This window comes from Gallinula chloropus, assembly GCF_964237585.1.
Source record: "Gallinula chloropus genome assembly, chromosome: 1".
NCBI lineage: Eukaryota > Metazoa > Chordata > Aves > Gruiformes > Rallidae > Gallinula > Gallinula chloropus.
The window spans coordinates 56726129-56749477 of NC_140085.1; the positions used below are offsets into that span (position 1 = coordinate 56726129).

Below are 23349 nucleotides of genomic sequence, written 5' to 3' on the forward strand. Positions count from 1 at the left end.
GCTCTTTATTTTTAGGGTTGCAGAGACTGACTGTTGTACAACTAAGCCAAATATGTAGAAATTATTCCTTACCACAACTGTGTTCCCTTTATAAACTTGGTAGACTAAATGTCTTCCCAAATAAGTAACTTCTGAGTTGTTTTTATTCTTTATTAATAAAAGAAGATACTCTTGGGCTTTTCAACTGTCAGGTGTCCTACTTAATGGTCAATACTGTCTCCTCCTTATGCCTGCCCTGCTACTTGAATTGTTGATTCTCCAGGGCAGACTTTCATGCATATAATTCCTATGCAGAGGGATACCTTGCCCATTAGGGCCTGTACAGCTTGTTGTAATAGGTAAGGCAGAAGTTTATTAATCCACTAGGCTCTGAGATGGGTGTTTATATGACAAATAATGACTGTAAATTTGTAGCATGCTGTGGTTGGGAAATGAAGGGATGAACTACAAGCAAAATGTCAAGTTTTTGTGAGTGTGGCATTTGAAGAATAAACCAGTAGTTCTTGAAATACTGAAGAGCTTAAGATGGCTTAGGCTTGGAAACTTACCCAAACTGCTGAGACAGCAGAAGTGTATGCTTAATAAGATGGGAAATACTATGTTCTAATGCAGAGTTGTGTGTTGTGATCTTAAAGCAGTAGGGAATTCTCTAGTCACTGATTCGTGTTGTTTAATGATGTTGCTCTTCACAGATAATTATTGTGCAGTTCGGTGGGAAGCCTTTCAGTTGCTCAGAACTCTCCATTGAACAGTGGCTGTGGTCCATTTTCCTGGGCATGGGAACACTACTCTGGGGCCAGGTAAAGTAGCTTTTTCAAAATGCCAAGTATCTGCTTGCATTACAATAATTCACATGGAAAATACAAATACAGAACCTTCAGCATTCAGAGCATTCAAGTGGACTGTATGAGTACATGGGTATTAACAGTAAATACTGATGAACATTGGTTAGTTGAATAACTACAAAGTCATTAGTTGGATGTTCCTCACTCTAACCTGGTCAGTTAGTTACATTTCATAACTAGATGCTATGGCTTTTTTATGTTTAATAAATTTTAACTAGAAGCAGCTGTAGATAACTTAAATATGAAATTATAGTTTTAGACAGAGAAGTACTAGAAGTTCTGTAAGAACACAGATGCAATGAACATGTTAATGTTAAATATACTTAACTTGTTGTTGAATGGCGTTCTTGAAAAATCAGAATTGTTAAACATGCTAGTATTTTCTTGATTTTAAAATATTCCTGGAGGAGCAAGAAATGCAGCAAACCTCAAAAGCAACTTTCTCTTTAATCTTTATTTGCATAATTTTGAAACAATTTGAAAGTTCTACATATGAAGCTTTGGACTTGATGATCCTTCCAACTCAGGATATTCTATGATTCTATTGCATTTTGATTTTTACCCCACACATGCACACACACTCCTCCCCCACCCCACCCTGGTTTCATTACTATTGCATGCACAATAGTGCTTGTAAGCAGCAAGCTTATTTACATGAAACTCTAGAGCTACAGAGTTTTCCATTATTTAATGACATAGTTGTCTAAACTTTTCATACCACATGAAGAGTTTTCCATTACAGTTTCTTTCCTTCCATTTTGTAAATGACACTTCAGGTTTCAGTATAAAATTGGTAGGGTGAATTTTAGTTGTAAATACATACGTAGGCAGATATTCCAAAAGTGGGTACGAGCATTTTAAGAAGGCTCTCTGGAAAATTAATTATTTAAAAAAAAATCAGAGTCACTCTGAGGTTTAAAAGTAGCCTAGAAGAGAATCAAGATGGCTTGAAATACCTTTGACCCAAAGTGTCTTGCAAGGGCAAAGCTTCCCTGCTGCAGTTCCTGCTGCTCTAGCATAGCATTAAAATCAAAGAGCTTTTCACTGTCTGAGATGATAGTAGAAACTGAAGTGTGTTCTTGGAATATTCACAGTAGCGATTTCAGCATAAAGGGCTGTTTATCTTGCTTTTGGAGCAGTCTTTTTCCTCTGCAGCTGCTGAAATGGTCTTCTAGGTTTGTGATGACACAGGAAAGCAGTCTTGGAACTGATCTGGATCTGCTAGACGGGACATATCAAAAGATGACTCCCCTTAACTACCTAGTTCACCAGAATACCCCTGAAGGTGGGGATGAAAAGGAAAGCTGAAACAACCACATGTAGTATTTGTTTAGTTTAAGATACAGGAGCTAGTCTACACCATGTAGCAAAAGAACAGTTTGGGATAAGGGTTTTGGAAATATCACCCACCTTGCAAGTACTTCCCAGGTTACAAAACACTGCATGTCACTTCTGAATTTACTGTGGCTGCATTAAATGATACTGTTCTCACTTGAGGTAATACATCATGCTCATCAAAATGATGGAGCTCTGAAAGTTGCAGATAGAAACACAATCTATAGAAGTGACTTCTCTTGTAGCTTCAGTATTGCTCCTTCATGGCATAATCAAGTGATGTTAAAAGTGAATTCTTTGTCCCTAGCAAGGATGTTTTGTTTTCTAGGTTTGTAGTCCAGGTTTAATTTCACACCTTGGTTGAGGTGGTGAGAATATTCACAGCCTTGCGTCTATTCAGCGGGAGTGATCCCTCTACATTTGACACACTCATCCCATTTTAGTAATCTGTTTTTTTTTTTCAACTTTGCTAATTGTATGCAGGATATTATGTTAAGCTTTAAGCCTGGTGCTACATTTATTATTTCTTTTAGAAAAGAAAGGAGTAATTCTGATTCATATTTTTCATTCGCTGTTAGTTGATCTCAACAATTCCAACCAGCCGTCTGAAATTCCTTAAAGAAGCTGGTCATGGAACACAAAAGGAAGAGATTCCTGAAGAAGAATTAGCAGAAGATGTAGAGGAGATTGATCACGCTGAGAGAGAATTACGTCGTGGTCAGATCTTGTGGTTTAGGGGCCTAAACAGGATACAAACTCAGGTATGGTCTTGAAAAAGGTAGGACGCAGTGGGTGTTATGAGGGAAATCTCTCCATCTCCAGTCCTTTGACTAAGGTGGTAGTTCTATACTGGCGTGACTGAGACTGTCAAAAGGGGGTACAGATGGATGTGTAATCCCTCAGGGTCCTCTGTTTTCTTCAGCTCTAAATGCAACTCTTGCCTGTGTATCTGCTCTATAAAAAGTGCCTTTTTTTCTTTACTTTTTTTTTTTGTGTGTTATAGATGGGATGGTCCTTTCTCTTGTTCTCTCTCTCTCTTGCTGAGCAAGCTGTCACAATCTCTGATTCCTTGCAGATGGATGTAGTGAATGCTTTCCAGAGTGGAAGTACCATTCAGGGGGCTCTAAGGCGGCAACCCTCCATCGCCAGCCAGCACCATGATGTAACAAATATTTCTACCCCTACACATGTAGTGTTTTCCTCTACTACTGCTTCTACTACTGTGGGGTGTGAGTGTGTGTTCCTAAAGTGCATGAAATTAACATTTCCTAATTCACGTACCTAACGTTTCTCATTTTCTCCTTAGTACTTAAAATCATCGTTCAGGCTTTTGTAGAGCTCTTCCACAAAGTGGAGTCCTCAAGACTTTTTTTTTCTTAGAGGGCTGAGAACAGGTTGAACAGTTTCAACAAAAGACTTTAATGTGAAAGCTGTGAGCCTGCACATCCTGTGCCTTCATCCATTTGTGTACAGAGGGATGTTTAAGATAAAAATGTGAAAAACTGTTGTAAATTTTCGAGTATATGCCTCTTAGGGTGACTTACATTGAATAAGTGAGTTAGCTTGTAGAATCATGGAGCCAGGTCTACAATAATAAACGTCTCGCCCTGCAGCACAAATGATCCTTAAGGTAAAGAAGCCGATGGGAAAGCAAAATGGTGTGTTAAAAACACGGGTGTAGTTAGAACATGGAGCACTAAATGTGTTTTCTTTGTAGCCTGTAAGGAACTTCTGAACCTCTGCTTTTGTTGGACTTTTTTTTACTGAATAACACAGCTTTCTCAACATCAGGGTTCGGGTGGCGAAACAAAGCTTCCAAAATGCCTACAAGTCAGAAGAAACATTTAATTAGCTAATATAAAAAGGGAAAAAAGTTTTAAGTGAAACTTTCGTTCAAATCTGAAGGGTTCTTTTTCCTCTCTAGGTTCTTCTGGCAGCAGTTCATAAGCCATCAGTGAAAGTAAAGTTTATCTCATCTTAATTCTGCCCTCTTAACATTGTGTTCTCAGCAGCATTTCAGTTTCAGCCTTCTTCCCTGTAGAGGCTAGAGATTTAATTGTTCATGTATGTAGGCTTAAACTCTGGAGCCTGAAGATGCATAACATTTATAGTTGAATACTGATGGCTAATACGTATTGTTGAAAGACTTTTCCATCTTAATTACATGTTTAACTTCCTTCTCTAACTTCCTAGACCCTGGTTAAATAATTGTTATTTTAAAATAACTGAGAGGGCTTCTCCCCCCCCCCCCCCCTTTAAACTTACAGATTGCCAGATGGATGAAGACCCTTAATTTCAGGAGCTGTCTTAAATGAAAATGTTCTCTTCTATTTACCTCTGTACTTGTTCTCCATCAGTGAGACAGGTATTTCCCTACCTTACACAGTAGCATTGAGAAGCTCAGCCGACAAATTCGCATGCCTCAAGAACATGAAACGAAAAGTAGATTTACAGTAAGGATGCAGAGGATTCCGTCTCCTAGTTAAAATGCTAATTAGTAACCTGTATCCCGAACTACACTCAAGAACATTAATTAGACATTCGGAATCCTCTAGAGAGCAACTTCATGCCATACTGCCATTCGATCAGAATCTTAACATGAACCGCAGCATCTCATTGCATCGAATGACCAATGCAGATACAGAGCTACAACAGCAAAGAACTAGTTTCAGATCCTCACTAAGTAGTACAGCCACCTGCTATGCCCTCGAGGAGGACAACTTTTGATTACTGATAAATATTAATGGAAAGCAGATGTGCTTGTTCACTGTGTCTCTTTTCGTTGGAAAATAGTTCAGCTATTCCTACAAAGTGAATTTGCAGCTCTTAAGCAGCCACCTGGCTAGGAGGGTTTGGAGTGCTGTCCTGGTTCTGGCCAGGCCACAGTCAACCTTCCCAGGCAGTCAGCATAGGTGAGCTGAGTCAGCCCAGGCTGTTGTCCGCAGCACCTGACATCACTGTCCCATGAAAGGGGCTGGTTGGAGAGAGGTGATGCGGCACAGCTCTGGGACAGTAACAGTCCTCTTTTTTCGGTACTAATATGAGGAAGGCCTGATGACAGTATAAATTACACATAACAAATTGTCTTGTTTGCTCCTCACTTATGCAATTTATTTATAGTTGCCTCTTTTGTCTAATTATCTGGAGTAGTTGAAAACAAAGCCTTGAAAACACTAGATTTTTTTTCCCCTTTGTAAGTATAACTTAAAATGCTGATAGTCTGATTTCTGCCTTCATGGCTGAAATCTTTCAGGATCCTTGGGTTCATAGGAATGTCTAGACCACTGGTTTAGCATGCATTTTGCACGGGAGCCAAGCCTTTGTTGTGGGTACACTTCTATCCCTACGATAATTACAGCTGTCCTGTTGAGAGAAAAATCATTCTCCGTTGCTGCTTATGCTCAAACTTGCCATCTGTAAGCAATGGAACAGTCCCACAAGGGACTCATATTTCATTTTGCCACATAAAATCTGTGGCAGAGGGAGATGCAACGTGCTAAATAAAGGCATTGCAAACCTTCAGTCTGGCATGTCATCGCTGATTTTCTTGGTAAGTGCCAAGACAGTTTATGTAGTGTGCTGGACTTGTTTAAAGCTCATGTAACATGCCAACTCCTTAACTGCGTGCTCAAGCTTTTTCATGTGATGAACAGTAAAGCGTTAGCTGCTGTTATCTTTTACTTCTCAAGCACTTTCATGCTCTTGAGAGCTGACAGAGCTGAGAGAGTTGTGATAAGCAGTGCAGTCTAGTTGGAGGCCTGTAGCCAGTGGTGTGTCCCAGGGCTCAGTACTGGGTCCAGTCTTGTCTTATTTAACGTATTCATCAATGACCTGAATGAGGGGGGACAGTGTACTCTGATACAAAACCAGGAGTGGCCAACACACCAGAAGGCTGTGCTGCCATTCAGGGAGACCTGGAAAGGCTAGAGAGTTAGGCAAAGAGGAGCCTAATGAAATTCAGCAAGGGCAAGTGTAGGGCCCTGCACCTAGGGAGAACCCCATGCCCGGGTACAGGTTTGGACCTGCTGTGAGGTAGTGCTGCAGAGAAGAACCTGGGACTCCTGGTGGACAAGCTGTCCATGAGCCATCAGTGTCCCCTTGTGGCCAAGAAGGCCAGTGGTATCCTGGGGCACGTTAAGAAAAGCGTGGCCAGCAGGTCAAGGGAGGTTAATTATCCTTCCCCTCTCTTCTGCCCTGGTGAGGCCACATCTGGAGTACTGAGTCCAGTTGTGGGCTCCCTAGTTCAAGAAAGACAAGGAACTACTGGAGAGACTTCACCAGAGAGCTACAAAGATTGTGAGGCCACTGAAGCATCTCATATGCGGAAGAGTTGAGAAAGCTGGGTCTTTTTAGCCTGGAGAATACTGAGAAAGGATCTCATTAGTACTTATAAATATGTAAAGGGTGGATGTCTAGAGGATGGCGCCAGACCCTTCAGTGGCCCCCAGTGACAAGACAAGGGGCAGTGGGCACAAACTGGTACACTGGAAGTTCCATCTGAATTTTAAAAACTTCACTTTGAAAGTGACAGAGCACTGGAACAAGCTGCCCAGAGAGGTGATGGAGTCTCCTTCCGTGGAGATATTCAAAACCTGTCTGGACACAATCCTGTGAAACCTGCTGTAGGTGATTCTGCTTTAGCAGGGCAGTTGGACTACATGGTCTCCAGAGGTCCCTTCCAATCCCTACAATTCCACGATTCCCTGTCCTCCCTTTATTGGTAGGTCCTCTGAGCGATTAGGGGTGAGAAAACAACACTATCTAGGTATCAAAGAACACAGACAGGACCTAATTCTGTGGTAACAGATTTGATAATGCATTGCTTTTAGGGAGCCTCTCTCTGTAAACAGAGAGATTGTTTGATGTATCTTAGCCATTTTGAAGTCTGTGGTCTTCATCTGCTTGACCTTGACCTGCTTCATTCCTTCACCTGGAAGTCACTTTATAGTAAAAATAAATGGACTCTACAGAAGCTCTAGTTGTGACATTTTTTTGGCTTGAAACAGGTCATCTTGGATGTCCTAAGAAACCAAACAGCAACTTTAAATTTGATTTACTGTTTGTACCAGTAAGGTCTTGTTTACTACAGAGTTGTTTTGCTTACTATAAAACAGAGGAGCTTTGGGATTGAAATTGTGCTTTGCTGGAGACATAGTCAGAGTAGAGATGTTGAGAATTGACTAGGGAGTTAAAAGAAGGGAGAAACTGTATCTTGATGGAAGAATTGGACAAAGGGGTCACCTTAGTGGTTTTATTGGTTCGAGAACGAATCCTGAATTCCTGTGGTTGGTCAGGGAAACACGTGGGTCGTGGGAAGAGAAGGGGCCACGGGCAGATGGCTTCATCATTCAAATTACAGCTTGGAAAGCTTAAATCCAAGTCAACTTGGACATGCACGGTTTGCAAAATTAAACTGTATTTTGTTTTAATTTTAATCCAAAATGTTTGCTTCTGAATTCTGTAAACTTGGCTTTCTCATTTGAAAAATGTTAGTTAAACAATGAAAGGGCTTAATAATGCTCAGCTTGGGAATTTTGTCCATCAATTCAGTGTAAATTGAAGACTTGAGGCTGATAACCTGCTTTTCTCATACCTGGTGCTACTTGAATAGTCTCTTCGAAGTTGAAACCTGTTTTGGCTGCTTAATTGTACTACAATAGAGTATTCAATTTCCTAGTTCTGGTCTTAAAGTTTCCAAAGCACTATTCAGTAAGGAACTTCCTCTAGTGTGGCAAACCGGTATATACTCGAACATTTACAGCTGTTAGTGGTATCCTTTTTTGCATGACTCTTTGTAAATGTCTGATCATTGTGACATTGGCTTACACTTGCTTGGCTTTTTCATAGTCAGTTGACATCCTATTTCCCAGCATGAGAATTAGTAACCCTCTTACCCTCTAACTTATTTTCAGCCTCCCCTCTCTTCCCCTGCTCCCAAATCCACCCCCTCCCAAGTATTTAATAAACCACTCATTGAGATTCGATTTGTGAACAAGCAAATAATTGTTGGCCTCCCTTCTGAAAAATGCTTAGACCACATTAAATAATTGAACTCCTCTAGTGCCATGTCTGAATCCTTAGGCCCTTCACCTTTTTGCAGCACTCTTACAATTTTCATTCCTACTGTGTAGACTGGCAGTGCTCTACTGAAACGCTCTTCATTTTTTACAGTTTATTGCAAGTTCCACTGCATCACATACAAATTTGATTCACTCATGTCTAGCTGTTTGTGGATTCAAACTCATAAGCACCATGCCCTTACCAGCCAAACCCCCGGCAGCGTTTTAACAGCCTCTCTTCTTTGTTTGCAGATCCGAGTGGTGAATGCATTTCGTAGCTCCTTGTACGAGGGGCTGGAGAAACCTGAGACACGAAGTTCAATTCACAATTTTATGACGCATCCTGAGTTTAGAATAGAAGACTCCGAGCCTCATATTCCCCTTATTGATGATACCGATGCTGAAGATGACGCTCCAACGAAACGCAACTCTACTCCCCCACCCTCTCCCAATAAAAATAACAATGCGGTTGACAGTGGAATTCACCTTACAACAGACATGAACAAGTCTGCTACCTCTTCATCCCCAGGGAGCCCGCTACATAGTTTGGAAACATCACTCTGATTGTAAGCTGAATGTTAACACACTAGCTGCATTGTAAAGAAATTGAAACTGGGTCTCTTCACACATTATGATGGACAAGATGACGTTCTTGTCTTGGACTTCAACAGAAGACACACTTGTACGAATGTAGATTTATTTTTTTAAAAAAAAAAAGCTTTCTGCCAGACTGGAGGGTGCTTTTCTGGGGGTGGGAGTATTAATGAACTCTGACGGATAAACAGTAACTCGGCATAAGTGACCTGTGGATCATCTGTTGTACTTAAGGAATGGTCCTGAACAGTGTGTTAGCAGAGCTTTAGTTTATCATGATCCTTTTCTGAGCGGAAGGCTGGGAAGGGCAAGGAGGCCCTGGATCGTTGAATTGATACTTTAATTTCTGCTGTTGGCTGTTAATAATTTGGAATTATTTATGTTTATAAATGATACAGATCTGTTTACAAGGTTTGTAGATACTTTTTTTGTTCCTGTTCATAGATGGGAAGCTTCCTTATAAATGATGCAGAGAAAAAAAACACAACAAAAAACTATAAAAAAATAGTCCTTCAAATACTGCTGTATTTTCAGGAAAAGGGTGTTTCTATTGAAACTGTACTAAATTTTGCCTGCAATTTACCTTGTTAAATATTGTAGATAAATTGCTAATACTAATAGCCAAATAGATAACACTAATGCTTTGTAAAAACATGAGCAGTGGTGTTCTAATGAAGTTATGGCCTCTGTCCTAATTAGTTTCTTAAATACATTTACTACTTAATGGTTTTGAAACAACTGTTTAATTTTTAAAAATTTTGAGAAACTTACTGAATAACTTTTGTTCAGAACTTAGTAGGATTGTTTAATGCAGGACATCAATATGTGATGGAACTTGCTTGAAATATTTCTGTTATCTCGGGCAAAATGGATTAAATCAAAATACATCAGAATCTTAGTCCTTTGTTTTTGTCTAAACATGTTAGTTTAGTGCTGTCTTGGTGAACTGTGAGTGGAACTGTGATTTTTTTCTAATCTTATAGAATCCTTCATGCAGCATGAGGGCTGTTGGCATTTTGAAAGGTTGTTAGTGGGTAGCATACATGTTCTCCTTTTTGTTTTTGAAACTTGTTTGTAAACATGAATAAATCTGCCCTTTTGTTAAAATAAAATTGCAGCAATGGTTTCTTACAGATTTTTTTTCTCAGCTCCTTCACTGGAAACACTGAAAAGTACTCTTTGGTATTACTGGTTGGCTTTAAATTGCAATTTCAAGATGGTAACAGCCCCATTAAAAATAGTACTTTGGGTAAATGGAATCATGGTGGCTGCCTCCAGAATGAATGTAAGCTAAGGTACTCAAAAGTCTTCACTTGGGCCAAAAGGATACTCCTTGGGGATGAATAGGTCTGCCTGAAATTCCAAGACTTACTGTGAGTACTATGTAACAAATTATCCCCGACCACGTAAGTGAGGGGAAACTGAGAACCGACGGCATGACTGCTGAAAATGTATTTTTCAATTGATTAATATCTTAGGCACCAAAACTGACCTGCTAGTGTTTGCCTGAAGAACTTATGGACTGCTTCAACTGTATTGTTTAAACAGCGAAGGATGATGGAACAGTACTTGATCTGGTATTTCCCCACATTTTCTAGGTCCGATACTACTTAGAAGAGCAACTGAAGAGATGAGTTGTAAACTCCCCCACCCACCCCCCTCTTTTTCCAGCTATGTGTTCTTTTAAATGGGAAATGATTCTTTTTTTTCTTTTTTTTTCTTTTTTTTGCCAAATAATACAGAATTTTTGAGATTTTTAAAGGGGTCTCTTCAAAGAAGTGCAGGACTCCATTTGGTAATGATGGAGGAGATAACACTAGAGCAAACTGCAGAAATGAGCAGGTTCAGAAGCTCAACTGTATCTTTCCCTAGTGACAAGACACACGTGCTTGGTCTTGTCTCAGAGAGGCTAATGTTCAACCTGTAGCACTGTATCCCACTGTCAACCACTCCTCAATTCAGTCTCTTCTATTGGACTTAGGTAAATACACTGAATTCTAGGCAAGGGGGGTTTGCACTTGACACTTTGTGTAGTAATTTCTCCCGTATGTCTCTAGCACTTCCCTTAGATCATAGCTCTTGCACAGAGAGCTTTGGTTTTTATGTAAAGCTTTTTCTCCCTACTACAAAAGTCAGATAAGCTTTGGCTTCCAATGAGGAAAGTTTCTTTACCCATGAAGTACACTGCTGTGTGAGAAAGTATCTTCATTCAACTTCATAGCACATGGAAATTTTTACTTCATTTGAAAACAGACTTAAATTTTTCCTTCTCTTCTAGCTGTGATGATGACTGCCTGTTATCTTCTTCAGAATAAAATCTACTCTTAAGCCTTTGGAGGGTGGCTGGGGAGGTGAATGTAGGCTTTGCACATTGGTGGCCCCTCTTGATTCTGTTGACACCAGTGTGCTGCTCTTCCAGGAAATTTCCTTACAGGAATAAGGAAAAGTTGTTCAAGAGGGGAGTATGCTTTCTTTGTGATCTCAAGAAATGGTAATGTGCTGCCTAGATTATGAAATGGTTATCACTAAGGTCATGAGGCCTTCGTTGCCTTTCTGGTTGTAAGGTTTACTTGTCTTTCTTCTTGTAAATGAAATAAATAAAAGTGCTGTTCATCTCAGTCTGTATGGGGACTGAAATTCTTGAATGTCAGTACAGTACTGATTTAAACCTGAAGTGCATGCTCATTCTATAGAATAGCTCTTGCTATGACTTTAGGCTCATTCCCTTTCCGGAGGTCACGGCGTACGCGGTATCGCGATCGAGCAATAGCACCTTGTCATATAAATGCACTTCTAGGCTTGACTGCTGTTGGAAGTGGCTTAAAACTCAGTATATCTGTGTAGGAAGAGAAATCTTGGGATGCCTGATCTTGGCTGCGAGGGCAGGGTGAATTATAAGGGGGAATGTTTTTTTTTTTTCCTGTATTGGTCTTGACAGGAAGAGGAAGTGGCGCCTCCTGGAGTAGTCTGGAGAGAATAACGGAAACACGTAGCGTAGCGCCAAACCAGTGGGTCAATGCAGGGGTCTGTACAGAGCACAAGCAGCCAGAGAATAGCCACTGACACTCTTGGGAGGCTTTCTTAGAGCAATGGGAAGTCTTCCAATGCGTTTTGAAGCGAGCAAGCCAATGCAATAGTTGTGGAAGGGTAACTTGTGCATTGGGAAGTTATTCCACAGGCCTGATAAGTTCTGTTTCTCCTGCCAGTAGTGCCAGCCCTTGCAGAGCCCCGGAAGAATCCAGGTCATATTAAGTCTTGTGTTAATTACAGTAGAATGCCTTAATGTCTGTGCTGCTTTTCAGATGTAAATACTTAGTCATAAGGAGTTCCTGCCTTTTTCCACCTGCACCCTCTCCCCAAGCAGTGCGTTACCTTTTCGTCTTACAGATTTCAAGCCCTCACTGAAATGCCTTACCTTTGTTGGATGATCCTGGCCACCATGGAGAGTCCAGCTCTGACATCTCCAGACTGCACTGGCCTGCTTATTCAGGGCAATGTTGTGAGACATCCCGGGCCAGAATCCAGAGCCTTAGAGCTGTTCCTGCTTATCTTCTCACCTGGACCATATACAGAACTACCTAACCACCTCTGAAGAGACCACAGCATCTATAAAGATTCGGCTCACGTGGTGTCTGAACCAAAAGCCTCCTACAGGTACCACTTGTCCTTTTTTGTTTGAAGTGAGGTCTGATGAGAATTTGCTTAGAAAACTATGGGATGGGTATAAACACCTGAAAGAAGACAGACTGCACAGGACAGTGGCCAGTGCCATTCTAGCTGCAAAATGTGAAGTTGGAGTTGGTGCTTACAGTGCAAATCTGACAAAGCAGGGAGCATTCCTCAGCACGGGAAACAAATTGTTCATGACTCGTGGGCATCCACAGTGACTCAACAGAATTCATAGGAAATTATATCTAAAAGGAGAAGAGGTTGACCAAGTTTATGTCAAAAACATAAACAGCTGCAAGGAAGCCATCAGGTTTCTCCTGCCCTGTATGGAGCAGGCAGAGGACTTAGTTCTTTGTTCACATGCAGATTCATGACCACTCCAGATCTTGTTAATGTTCTGTTGATATTCCTTTACAAGATAAATAAGGATGCCTAGCATTGCAGAAGATGGGCAGTAGCTTGCTTCAGCCAGATCTGACCTTCAAGCTTTAGTGAATTCCTCTGTAACTACTGCTACATGCACCTGACACCTAATTTAAAAAAAAAAAAAATCTATAAAATTATTAGGCTGAAAAGTGTTTTTTGGCTTGCCCCTACTGGAAGATGGCAGGAATTAAAGCCTGGAAAAATCACTAGCAGACGGATTTCTGTGAACTACCAACTTTTGGTTGACGGAAACACGTATTCAGGAATACTGGAACGTCCCCTGGCATCTGGAATTCCGGTGTAGAGACTACTGTCAGTCCAACCATGAAGCAGCAGTTGCTCGCTGAAATGCAAGTACGTGCTCTGTACCCCTCTGAGTCACTGCAAAGCTAGCAGCATCCAACGGTGCTCTGAGCATCATCTGCTTTCCTAGGCTGCCTCTCTCACATGGCAGGAAGCTGAAGTATACTGGACGACTCTTAAGTCCGATCATACAGAAAACCTTCTGTGGCTTGCTCCTTAGCAAAGGCACAGTCTTGGCTCTCCTCTGTGACAACTGCTAAAGCACAAAGTGAGTACGAGCTTTCCCTGTCTAAAAGCTTTTAGAGTCTCCTGTGGGGAATCACAGGGTACAGTTCAAATGCTTCTAAAACTTTCTGCAAATAGCCTCCCAAAAGTTCTCATTTAAGATACTACAATTAAAAATCCAAACAAAACCACTGTACAAATAAACCCTAAAAGACACACCTGCTTCTTTGACAATTTCAGTTTTACAGCTACAGGATTTAGAATCATAGAATGGTCTGGGTTGGAAGGGATCCCAAGGATCAGACAGTTCCAACCCCCCTGCCGCAGGCAGGGCCACTAACCTCCAGGCCTGGATCTACACAAGATTACCCAGAGCCCCATCCAACCTGGGCTTGAACACCTCCAGGGACAGGGCATCCATCACCTCTCTGGGCAGCCTGTTCCAGTAGGAATCAATTTAAACTGATTTAACTTGGTATTCTCCTTCTTATATACAAGTTGCTTGCTCTCATGGCTGTAGGTATAAAGCATCTCCAGTTATGACCTAAGCTAGTCTTGGGATGTCCTGAAGGTAAGCCACGATTTGGCTGGTGTTTGTGGGGAAATACAGAACTTATTTTGAATACTGTGTTGGCAGCTAATGCACAGTGTTTTGTGCTATGTATTTTAGGAGAGAATCTGATAAACTCAGCAGTTTAGAACATTCAGACCCTTGTCATAGGACCTGTGAAAGGCCACATGAATCAGGTATAGATGATATGAAACAGGGAGCTCTTGGAATTGATATTTTGGTAGGAAGCAACAGGATTTTCTTCCTGATGCCCCTGCTTTTAAAGATGGGAAGGTATGTCTTTACTAACTCGCCATATATTGGTCATTAATATTTGGGTCAATGTAACAGTAATTAATTGAGTTCCATCCTCCAAAAAGCACTCTACTAAACTAGTGTTTTTAAATAAAAAACACAATGGAAAAATAACTTTCTCTTGTATTTTAATTTACAAAAAGACAAGTAATTTCTATCTTTTTTCCTTTTATCTATTCCAGTTAGGCTCAGTTCTAATAAATCTAGGACTTGTATGGACGTATCTTCCCCCATTCTTCTCTTCTCCCTTCCAGTCTGTTAAGGACTGTTGTAGGGGATCAGTGAAGGGGCAGATGGAATAAGAGGTGGTGCAGCTGTGGATTTGTCTTCTTTATCATCTGTCTATCCTACCTTATGATATTCTCTTCTGCCTTTTATTTCATGATCTCGCCCACTATCAGTAAACACCATGGAAAACTGTTGTGCAGTGTGGCTGGTCATGTTTCTGGGACCGGTCCTTCACACGCTCCTTCCACTTTCAAATCGATGTGAGAGCTCAAAGAATTAGGTTTTACACTAAGAATGAACATTGAATGAATAAAGGAATTGAGCAGTAGAGAACAAATGTTTGAGACAAAATGTTTCTCCTGGGGTAGTTCATAAACACCCCTTACCCAGCTGAGCCCTTGATGTTCGTTCATACCCCTGTGCCTGCTTCTATGAAAGTACCTTGGTATATAGGCAAGGTTCCAGCTTTACATATAGTGAGAATTTGTTCATGCTTGCAGCTGTACAGGTGCTGAGAATTAGGGTAACGCTTTTAAATTTAAGCCTGGGGCAGGAAACTTCATAAGCACTATGGCTTACAGCAGGTGTCTGTCAGGTACATCCTCAAGAGCCACTTCAGTAAAAAGTCCTAAGGGCAAGGCTTTGAAAACATGTACAAAAAGGCCTGTGAGGTCTTAATAAGGAAAATACATGCAAAGGCAATGTCAGATAGAATCACAGAATGTGTAAGGCTGGAAGGGACATTTAAAGGTCATCTAGTCCAACCCCCCTGCAGTAAGCAGGGACACCTTCACTAGATCAGGTCTCTCAGAGCCCCATCAAGCCTGACCTTGAATATCTTCAGGGATGGAGCCTCTACTACCATTCTAGGAAACCTGTTCCAGTGATTCATCACCCTCAGATTGAAGATTTTTTTTTTCCTAATATCCAACCTAAATCTCCCCATTTTGAGTTTAAACCATTACCCCTTGTCCTATTGCTACATGCCCATGTGAACAGTTCTTACCCAGCTTTCCTGTAGGCACCTTTCAGGTACTGGAAGGCTGCTGTAAGGTCTCCCTGGAGCCTTCTCTTCTCCAGGCTGAACAAGCCCAACTCTCTCAGCCTCTCTTTACAGGAGAGGTGCTCCAGCCCTTTGATCGTTTTTGTGGCCCTCCTCTGGACATGCACCAACAGGTCCATGTCTTTCTTGTGTTGAGGGCTCCAAAGCTGGGCACTGTACTCCAGGTGAGGTGTCACCATCACGTCCAACTCCTGGCTCCACAGAGGGCCAGTCGAGTCAGAGCACATGACTGACTGCAAGGTAGTTATGTAGTAAAACACCTACTTGTTCAAGCACAGTGATCCTGATGGGCAGGCCCCTGTACACGGAAGACTGAACAATCCACAACAAGTTAACACGAGCAGGCACAAGCTGTGTGGTTCTGCACATACTATGTGGCATTCAGGCCCTTGTTGTGCTGCACAGATCCCTTGGCTGCAGGTGACAAGCACCTGCTTAACATCACCTCTTGCCACATTAAACACCCCGAAGCATTAAGCTCTTTAGATATATAGGGGTCTAATCTACATTAGGCACAAGTTTCAACATGTGAAATTCTATCTGAATGCAGGAAAACACCATTTTTTACTGTGCTCACAGTCAGATGCAGGTTGCCCACAGAGATGAGGGAGTCTCTATCCTGGAGACACTCAAAACCCCAGCTAGACACAGCTCTGAGCAACCTCCTATAGCTACAGCTGCTTTTTTCTTTTTATTATTTTTAAGATGGTGACATTAGGTGCAGAAGAAGGGGGGTAGCATATGTGCTCTAAAATAATGTGCAGTTCCCATTGTTTTTTGTAAAGAGAAACATGCATTTTTCACTTCTTTCTTCTAGCAGTTCTTCCTCATAACCTCCTTAAAAATTGAAAATGAATATAAAGAATTAGAAGATCATCCTATGGCTACCATAGGTAACATGAAGCTTGGTGCAAATAATGCTACTTAAATGTTTTAACAGTTCTTGAAGTTATTCCCTAGTGGGCTGAACTTAAGCTAACTTTTAATCTTGGAGTCTTTGGTGGTGATATTTTTACAGTTCAGAGATAGTCAGGATTTAAGTTACTGTTAATGAATGAAAACCTCCTTGTAAGAGGCTCAAGGTACCTTGGCATCCTTTTTTACTTTCAACGAGACTTAGTAAAGGGCAGTAAAGTTTTAACTGGGCCTGAGGTTTTTCCTCACTTCCCATTAGGAGAGAAACCCACAGGAGAAATAACACAGAGCTTAGTTTTGACCAGTGCTGAACTGCGCAGGTTTAGTGGGCCTTCTAATCTCTGCCCCTTTCCCTCCTTCCTGAGGTTATCTGTGGACAGCTGCCCTGGGAAGATATTCTGAGCTGTGAAGAGGGATGCTGGGTTGAATCAGTACCCGAATGTTCAAAATAAAAGCTTATTCAGATCGTCTTTTGTGGAGATGGAAGACCATTCAGCAGAAAAGAGCTCTTTATTGAAGAGAAATCACAGCCTTTTTTGTCTTTGCAGGCATTAAAGGAATGATGCTTCCCGAAATAATCTGAATGGAACTTCGTGAAGTTCTAAAGCTTTGAGCAGGAGTTTGCATTACTCCACTTCCCACAGCCCCTCCTCACCTGAAGTACCCTGGGACCCTATTTTTAACCTGCCTTCAATTGGATACCTGTTAATCTTTGTTTATGCCCCTCTGATGTTTTAGAGGATTCTGTGTTTGCAGCTCATAAAACATGCAACAGACATGCTTAGCCACTCACTGTGTCTCTAATACATAGGAAAACCCCCAGGTTTTAACACCATCTCCAGGAAGCTCTGCTGCAGACCTCTGGAAAACAGCTGCTCCTCAAGAAAGAAGAGGATTTTTTGGTCCATTATTTGGCTCTATCAAATCTTTCACAGGCATAGAGAACAAAGAATCACAGCTGTTTCTTAGAAAGGTGAAAAGCTGATTTATCTGCAGGTTTGTGACGTTTCTCTGCCCTGTCCCCTCCTTAGGACTTTTGCAAGAAGCTGCTCCTTTTCCTCTAAGATAATGTCCAGGTCGGGGTTTTTTTCCTGGTTTTAGGAGCTTAAGATCAGTTTCTGAAAAAGAAAGTTCTTTTGCAGTCATATAAAGTTAAAGAAATATAGTTTATTGTTTTAACTGATTGAGAATGAAAGGTGCCAAAAAATATATTTTCAATCCTAGAAGCCTATAATTGAAATGGAATTGAGAAGCCAACTCTCCTCCTCACCTTGGCTCACAGAGTGGTAGTGTTACAGGTTCTTATCAAACTGAGCAAAATACCGGTGAAATTAAATTAAATTCAGTGTCAGTTCTGCTGCTACATACAAATGCTCCCCTCTTTTGCCTTGAGTTACACAAAGACTTTGTTATACTTGGAGAACTTTTAGTGTTATATCAGATTTGGAGTCTCTTTTTACTGGTTCTCAGATAATTGCATGTAAAAACTTCAAATGCTAATGTAGGAAGCCTGGCATTACAAAACTGCCGTTCTAGTCTTAAAAAGGATGTAATAGCAAAAACCTCCTGTCAAATATTCCAAGATAAGCTGCATAGTAAAGCCAGCTGGCTGGCTGACCAAATGTTAAAGAAATGTGAGATGACTCAAATAGAAATGTGACATTTTAACTATTGAAAAAAATAGCTGGGTTTCTGCAAAGCAGTTGTCATGTCTTCTTTAACCCCAACTCCCCTTCCCCAACAACAACAAAAAAAAAACCAACCAACCAAAAAATCCCCAACATATTGCCTTTTAAAGTAACCTGGATTTAAAATAAGTGCATTTAGAAGATGCGGGGGAGTTCCTACAGCACCACCTCTTAATATACTGTGTTCTGACTCCCTACCTCAAGGTGCAGAACTAACTTGAGTTTTCTTCTCTAAAGGCCAGTATATTGCAGCGTGTTTCATTTCAAAAGTATTAATGTTTTGATAAAAGATGAAGTAAAGAGGGAACGCTAAAACCACCCAGGGAGGTGGTTGTGTCACCTTCCCTGGATGTGTTCAAAAAAAGGGTAGATGAGGTACTTAGGGATATGGTTTAGCTTAGAATGGGAATGGTTGGACTCAATGATCTTCAAAGGTCTCTTCCAACCTTCTTATTCTGTTAAGTATTCTGAACTGCCGTTGCTACCAAGCTTGGGCTAGCACGGATCCCACCTGTTCCACAGGCAAGTCAGTACCTTAGCACAGTTATTACAGCTTTAGATCTCACTGACTTAGCTCTTTTTCAGAATGGCTACAAACAGCGTGAGCTGCTTGTCACCTAAAATGATGATGAGTCAACTTGACGCCAGTCAAGGCGATAGCATTTTATGTGTTGGAATGAAGAAGCGATACAGGCCTTTTGATCGCTGGACAAGGAGGTTGAGCCGGGAGAAGACCACCTGAGAAGACCATTTCACATCAGCTTGTTTCCCCACTGCCCTTGAAGGCAGCCAGCACCACCAACAGACCCCTCAGGTTTTGTTTTCTGAAGCTGTGCTTGACCTCCAATAATCACTGCCAGAAGGACTGAAATAGGTGGGGACAGACCCCTGCATGCTACCACAGGCACGACTCAAAGCGTTGCACTTAGAATTGATCCAGGGTCAGCAGATACACTGCAGATAGTTATTTCCAAACTGACTTCATTCAGGACATTGCCCAAGAGAAGAGAAGAGAAGGGCTCCCGTGGTTTTCTTGCCTTGTTTGAGTCTTGCAGGGCTGGATGGGTTGTACTGTAAAAGAGAAAGCAGGCCTCTGAGGAAACTTCATTGAGAAATATGTTCAGCTACTAATCACCCTAATAAAATTACACTGCTCCAGAGGGAGGAATAATGTTATGAAACAAAAGGGCTCAGCCATTTCAAAGAGCGGAACTGGAGGGGGGAAGTGTTATTTTCTTCTGTTAATGCTTGTTGCTGCTAGTGCTCCACTGCCTTCCAAGTGTTGGAATAAGCTTTGACATGCATCAAGGGGGCTTCCCTGGCGCTGGTGGTGTCTTTTACTTCGTCAGTGGAAAGCACAGACAAGTTGCAACCTACTAGACAGTCAGCCTTGTCTGTCATCCAGCAGATTCTGTGCAAATCGGGCCTGCTCTGCGCGAACTGCGCTCCCTGCTTGCAGGGGGACCCATCTGGGAACCTTCCCAGCCATCAGAATCTGTGATGCTGGCTCGGGTCACCTCCTCTGCTCCCGCTCCTCTCTTCCTGTAGCGTCCCCTCAGTCGTGCCATTGCGACAGCGTCTCTGCCGGCGCGGTGACCCGCACTGGAACCGCTTCTGGGTAAACCACTACTGCTGCCGCCCGAGCTGGCACTGCTACTGCAAACCCTGCTGCAGCGGCTCTTCTCTGGACAGCCAAATTAGAGCAGAAAGGTGCCCCCCCCCCCCCCCCCCTTCCACATCTCGTGCCCACGTAACTGGAGATAGAGGAAGCAACAGCTAAAATACTGTGGATAAAGGAAGTTAAGTGGGGGGGGGGCGTGGGCTGAAAGGAGAGGGTGGAAACAAAAGCATGAGCAGTGAGGAGGATGCTGAAAACTCCAAGGGAAGCAAAGTGGGATAAAGGCACAGGAGTGAGAGGAGCAAAAAGAATGAAGTTATACAGGTTGAAAAGCACCCAGCTCGAGGCATTAGTATCAGGGATAATACAAAACATCCCATCTGTTAGCTCCTACTTTTCCTCAAGCATTTCACTCTTCTTTACTTCTTGCCTTGGTTTAGGGGAAACTCTGAAACTGAATTCCAAAGTTTGACAATTACCATAAATCATTGCTTAGGATTTCACTTAAGTGACTATAGGTTGGAGGCAGCAGAACAGGGCTAGAACACCAAATGTTCTAAGTAAACTGATTTAAGAAACTTAATCTAGTGCTCTATATTTAAAATACCAAAATTTAATGTGGTTAACATAACTAAGTGGTGTGTCACAGTAAAATGTGTCCATCTGCAAGTGTTCCTATGTTCCATAACTGCTCTTGCAGTTTGGAAGGCCAATGGTATCCTGGGCTCCATCAGAAGAGGAGTGGTCAGGAGGGACAGGGAGGTGATTGTCCCTCTCTATTCTGCCCTCGTGAGGCCCCATCTGAAGTACTGTGTCCAGATCTGGGGCCCACAATACAAGAAAGATGTGGAACTGCTGGAGAGGGTTCAGAGGAGGGCCACAAGGATGATTGGAGGGCTGGAGCACCTGCCCTATAAAGAGAGGCTGAGGGAGCTGGGCTTGTTCAGCCTGGAGAAGAGAATGCTGCGAGGGGACCTCATTGCAGCCTTCCAGTACCTGAAGGGAGCTTATAAGCAGGGGATTTGACTTTTTAAAAGGGTAGACAATGGCAGGACAAGGAGGGATGGATTAAAGCTAAAGGAAGGAAGTTTTAAATTGGATATTAGAGGGAAGTTCTTTACAGAGAGAGTGGTGAGGTTCTGGAACAGGCTGCCCAGAGAGGTGGTGGATGCCTCATCCCTGGAGGTGCTCAAGGCCAGATTGGATGGGGCCCTGGGCATCCTTGGGGTCCCTTCCAACCCAGAACATTCTATGATAAATTTCAGGATTGTGTCCATTACTATCAAGGGAAAACTTCCTTGCAACAGGCGTGATCTTAAAGGCAGCTCTTCAAGCACACAGGAAGGATCCTTTTTTGACACCTGAGAAATTCAACGCACACCCTGTCCCTTCTATAGGTGCAAGAACAAGCTGTTTCTATGAACAGCAGGTTCTGTTTTTCAAACCAAGCCTAGTTAAGGATGGATTCTCTTAAACTACAGTGGGAGTAGCCAACAAACTGAACTTCTGAGTACAATCCAGTGAAAAACATGCAAGCAGTGCACCATGTAAGTTAGGAGCTATCATCAACAGGCTTCCTTGTGACCATTCAAGCATGAATTTAATGTGTTGGCTCCATCAGAGAGTTTGTGTGGTATGAAAAATGTTTATCAGGTTGTGGCCTCAGAGCCTGCTAAAGGAAAACTGCCTGGGTTAGTTCTGAATGTGCAGAAGCCATCAGAGCACCCTTCCTGCGTGACTCCTGCTTCTGCATCTGCAAAAGCTGTGGCAACTCCCAGGCACCCCATCTAACTTTGGAGGGGAAGGCGCCTTCCTTTTGTTTTCTTTTCTGCAGCACTCATAGGTTGCAGCGATACAGACGGGCTGGGTGTCTCGCCTGCTGTGAGGCTGGTCTGGTCCTCTCCAGGGATGGGGCCGGTCTCCATAGCATGTACATACTAACCACCCCGGTAAAAACGGAATCCCAACTGGATCATGACGGAGATTCTGGGTATGGTGTGTCCACGTGCAGCAGCTGTGAGATTTGAAGTGTGCAAAATGATGAAAACAAGTGATGTTTTGTGACCCAGCAGACTGCTACAGGGAGCCTGAGCAGTGCTCTCGCAAACCTGTTTTAACAAGAAAATTATGGCCACTTTTCCCAGCTCCATTCTGCGATATTACATAGATGACACCTTCTGCTTCTCTCCACTACACAGCACATGGGCTGTTCAGCCACCCAGAAGCCATTCCTCTCTGAAACAAAAGCAGTTGTTATGCTGAGGTCAGCATAAAATGTAATAATATTAGAGGTCCCACAAGAAGTCATAAAGCAAGAGGTGACACATGTGTAGCTGGGCATGCTATCCATACAGCCTTCCTGCAGGAGAGGAAGGGAGGGGGTGGGGTGTTAAAAAAAAGGTGTGCAATGGGGAGGATATTTACAGCCTTGATTTTTTCCCCCCAAAATGGCGTGTGCTACTTGCATGCCTCATCGGTGGGATAGGACCCACTGGTTAGACTTTCATCATTTCACAAGCAGCATGAGACAAGATGTCACTACACCGCTTACTCTTTGGTACTCTAGCCCTGTTCTGCTCCCTCCACATCTCATTTACAGTGGCTGCCTTTATGCTTGATGCAGTGGGCAGAACAGAACAGCGTATTTAATAATAAAACTTTCAAGAGCCTGAAACTACTCACACCCCCTTCATCTTCCTGTGTGCATCAGCCATACAAGCAATATTTTAAGAAAAACAAACAAAAAAATAGATATCTAAACTGTAGCAGCAGGAAGCATCTGTGGTACTCTGTCATGCTGTGGGTTTGCCCACTGTCGTGCTGGAAAGCTCTTCCTGCCCAAGCAGGCAGTGAGGCAAAAAAATACTGCAAAGATTCTGTACAGATGCAGGCTTTCCTTCTCCAGGCAAAGACGTCCCTAACCTGCTCCAGTGATGAAACGTGGATCAATTGGCATTTAGGGTTGCCTATGAAGTGGTAAAAATGTAATCTGTAAGGTTTCCTCTCTCTCTCTCTCTTTCTCACAGGACCCAGTTGTCTCTGTTACAATTGGAAGCAGCTGCCACTGCTGCTCAGAAACACCTCCCTTTACTCCTGTCCCTCTGGAAACCAACCTAAGGGGAGAGGGGAACCGCGTTCTCCTGGTTCCTTTTAAGTGTACTAACAAAAATCCAGTTCAGCCCCAGTAAAATAAACTGCTGGCTCAGTCCCTAGGGATGTGCCACAAAGGGGCAGCAGAGGTGAGAGCAATGACATTTCCAACTCGTTGCCTGAGCCATCTCTGTACCAGGCATGAGATACGGAGGCGAGGACTCTTTTTAGAGGATAGATTGGTGATGTGATGTGGAGCTGGGAGACTGGCATTATGGCATTGCTAAACCAATACAGCACAGCCCTGCGCTGAGCACCTGAAGGTTCTGATGGGTCAGACCCTGGCCTTCAGCAAGCCTTTAGCAGGAGGAACAGAAGAAGCACTCTATATACCCCAGGCTGCACAGCAGATTGTTTCTGCTCCAT

General features: G+C 42.5%; 1 protein-coding gene across 1 annotated transcript in view; it reads left to right on the top strand.

The window, feature by feature from the left end:
- The window catches only part of ATP2B1 (ATPase plasma membrane Ca2+ transporting 1), a gene marked incomplete at its 5' end in the record, with an annotated part of 35888 nt that extends 25812 nt beyond the window's left edge, over positions 1 to 10076 (top strand). Inside the window, 4 exons of the mRNA XM_084262947.1 lie at positions 693 to 800; positions 2759 to 2941; positions 3184 to 3342; positions 8492 to 10076. Coding sequence (XP_084119073.1) covers positions 693 to 800; positions 2759 to 2941; positions 3184 to 3342; positions 8492 to 8803 — 762 coding nt within the window. The 3' untranslated portion in view covers positions 8804 to 10076. The remainder of the gene's footprint in view (positions 1 to 692; positions 801 to 2758; positions 2942 to 3183; positions 3343 to 8491) is intronic.
- Between the last annotated feature and the right edge of the window lie 13273 nt (positions 10077 to 23349).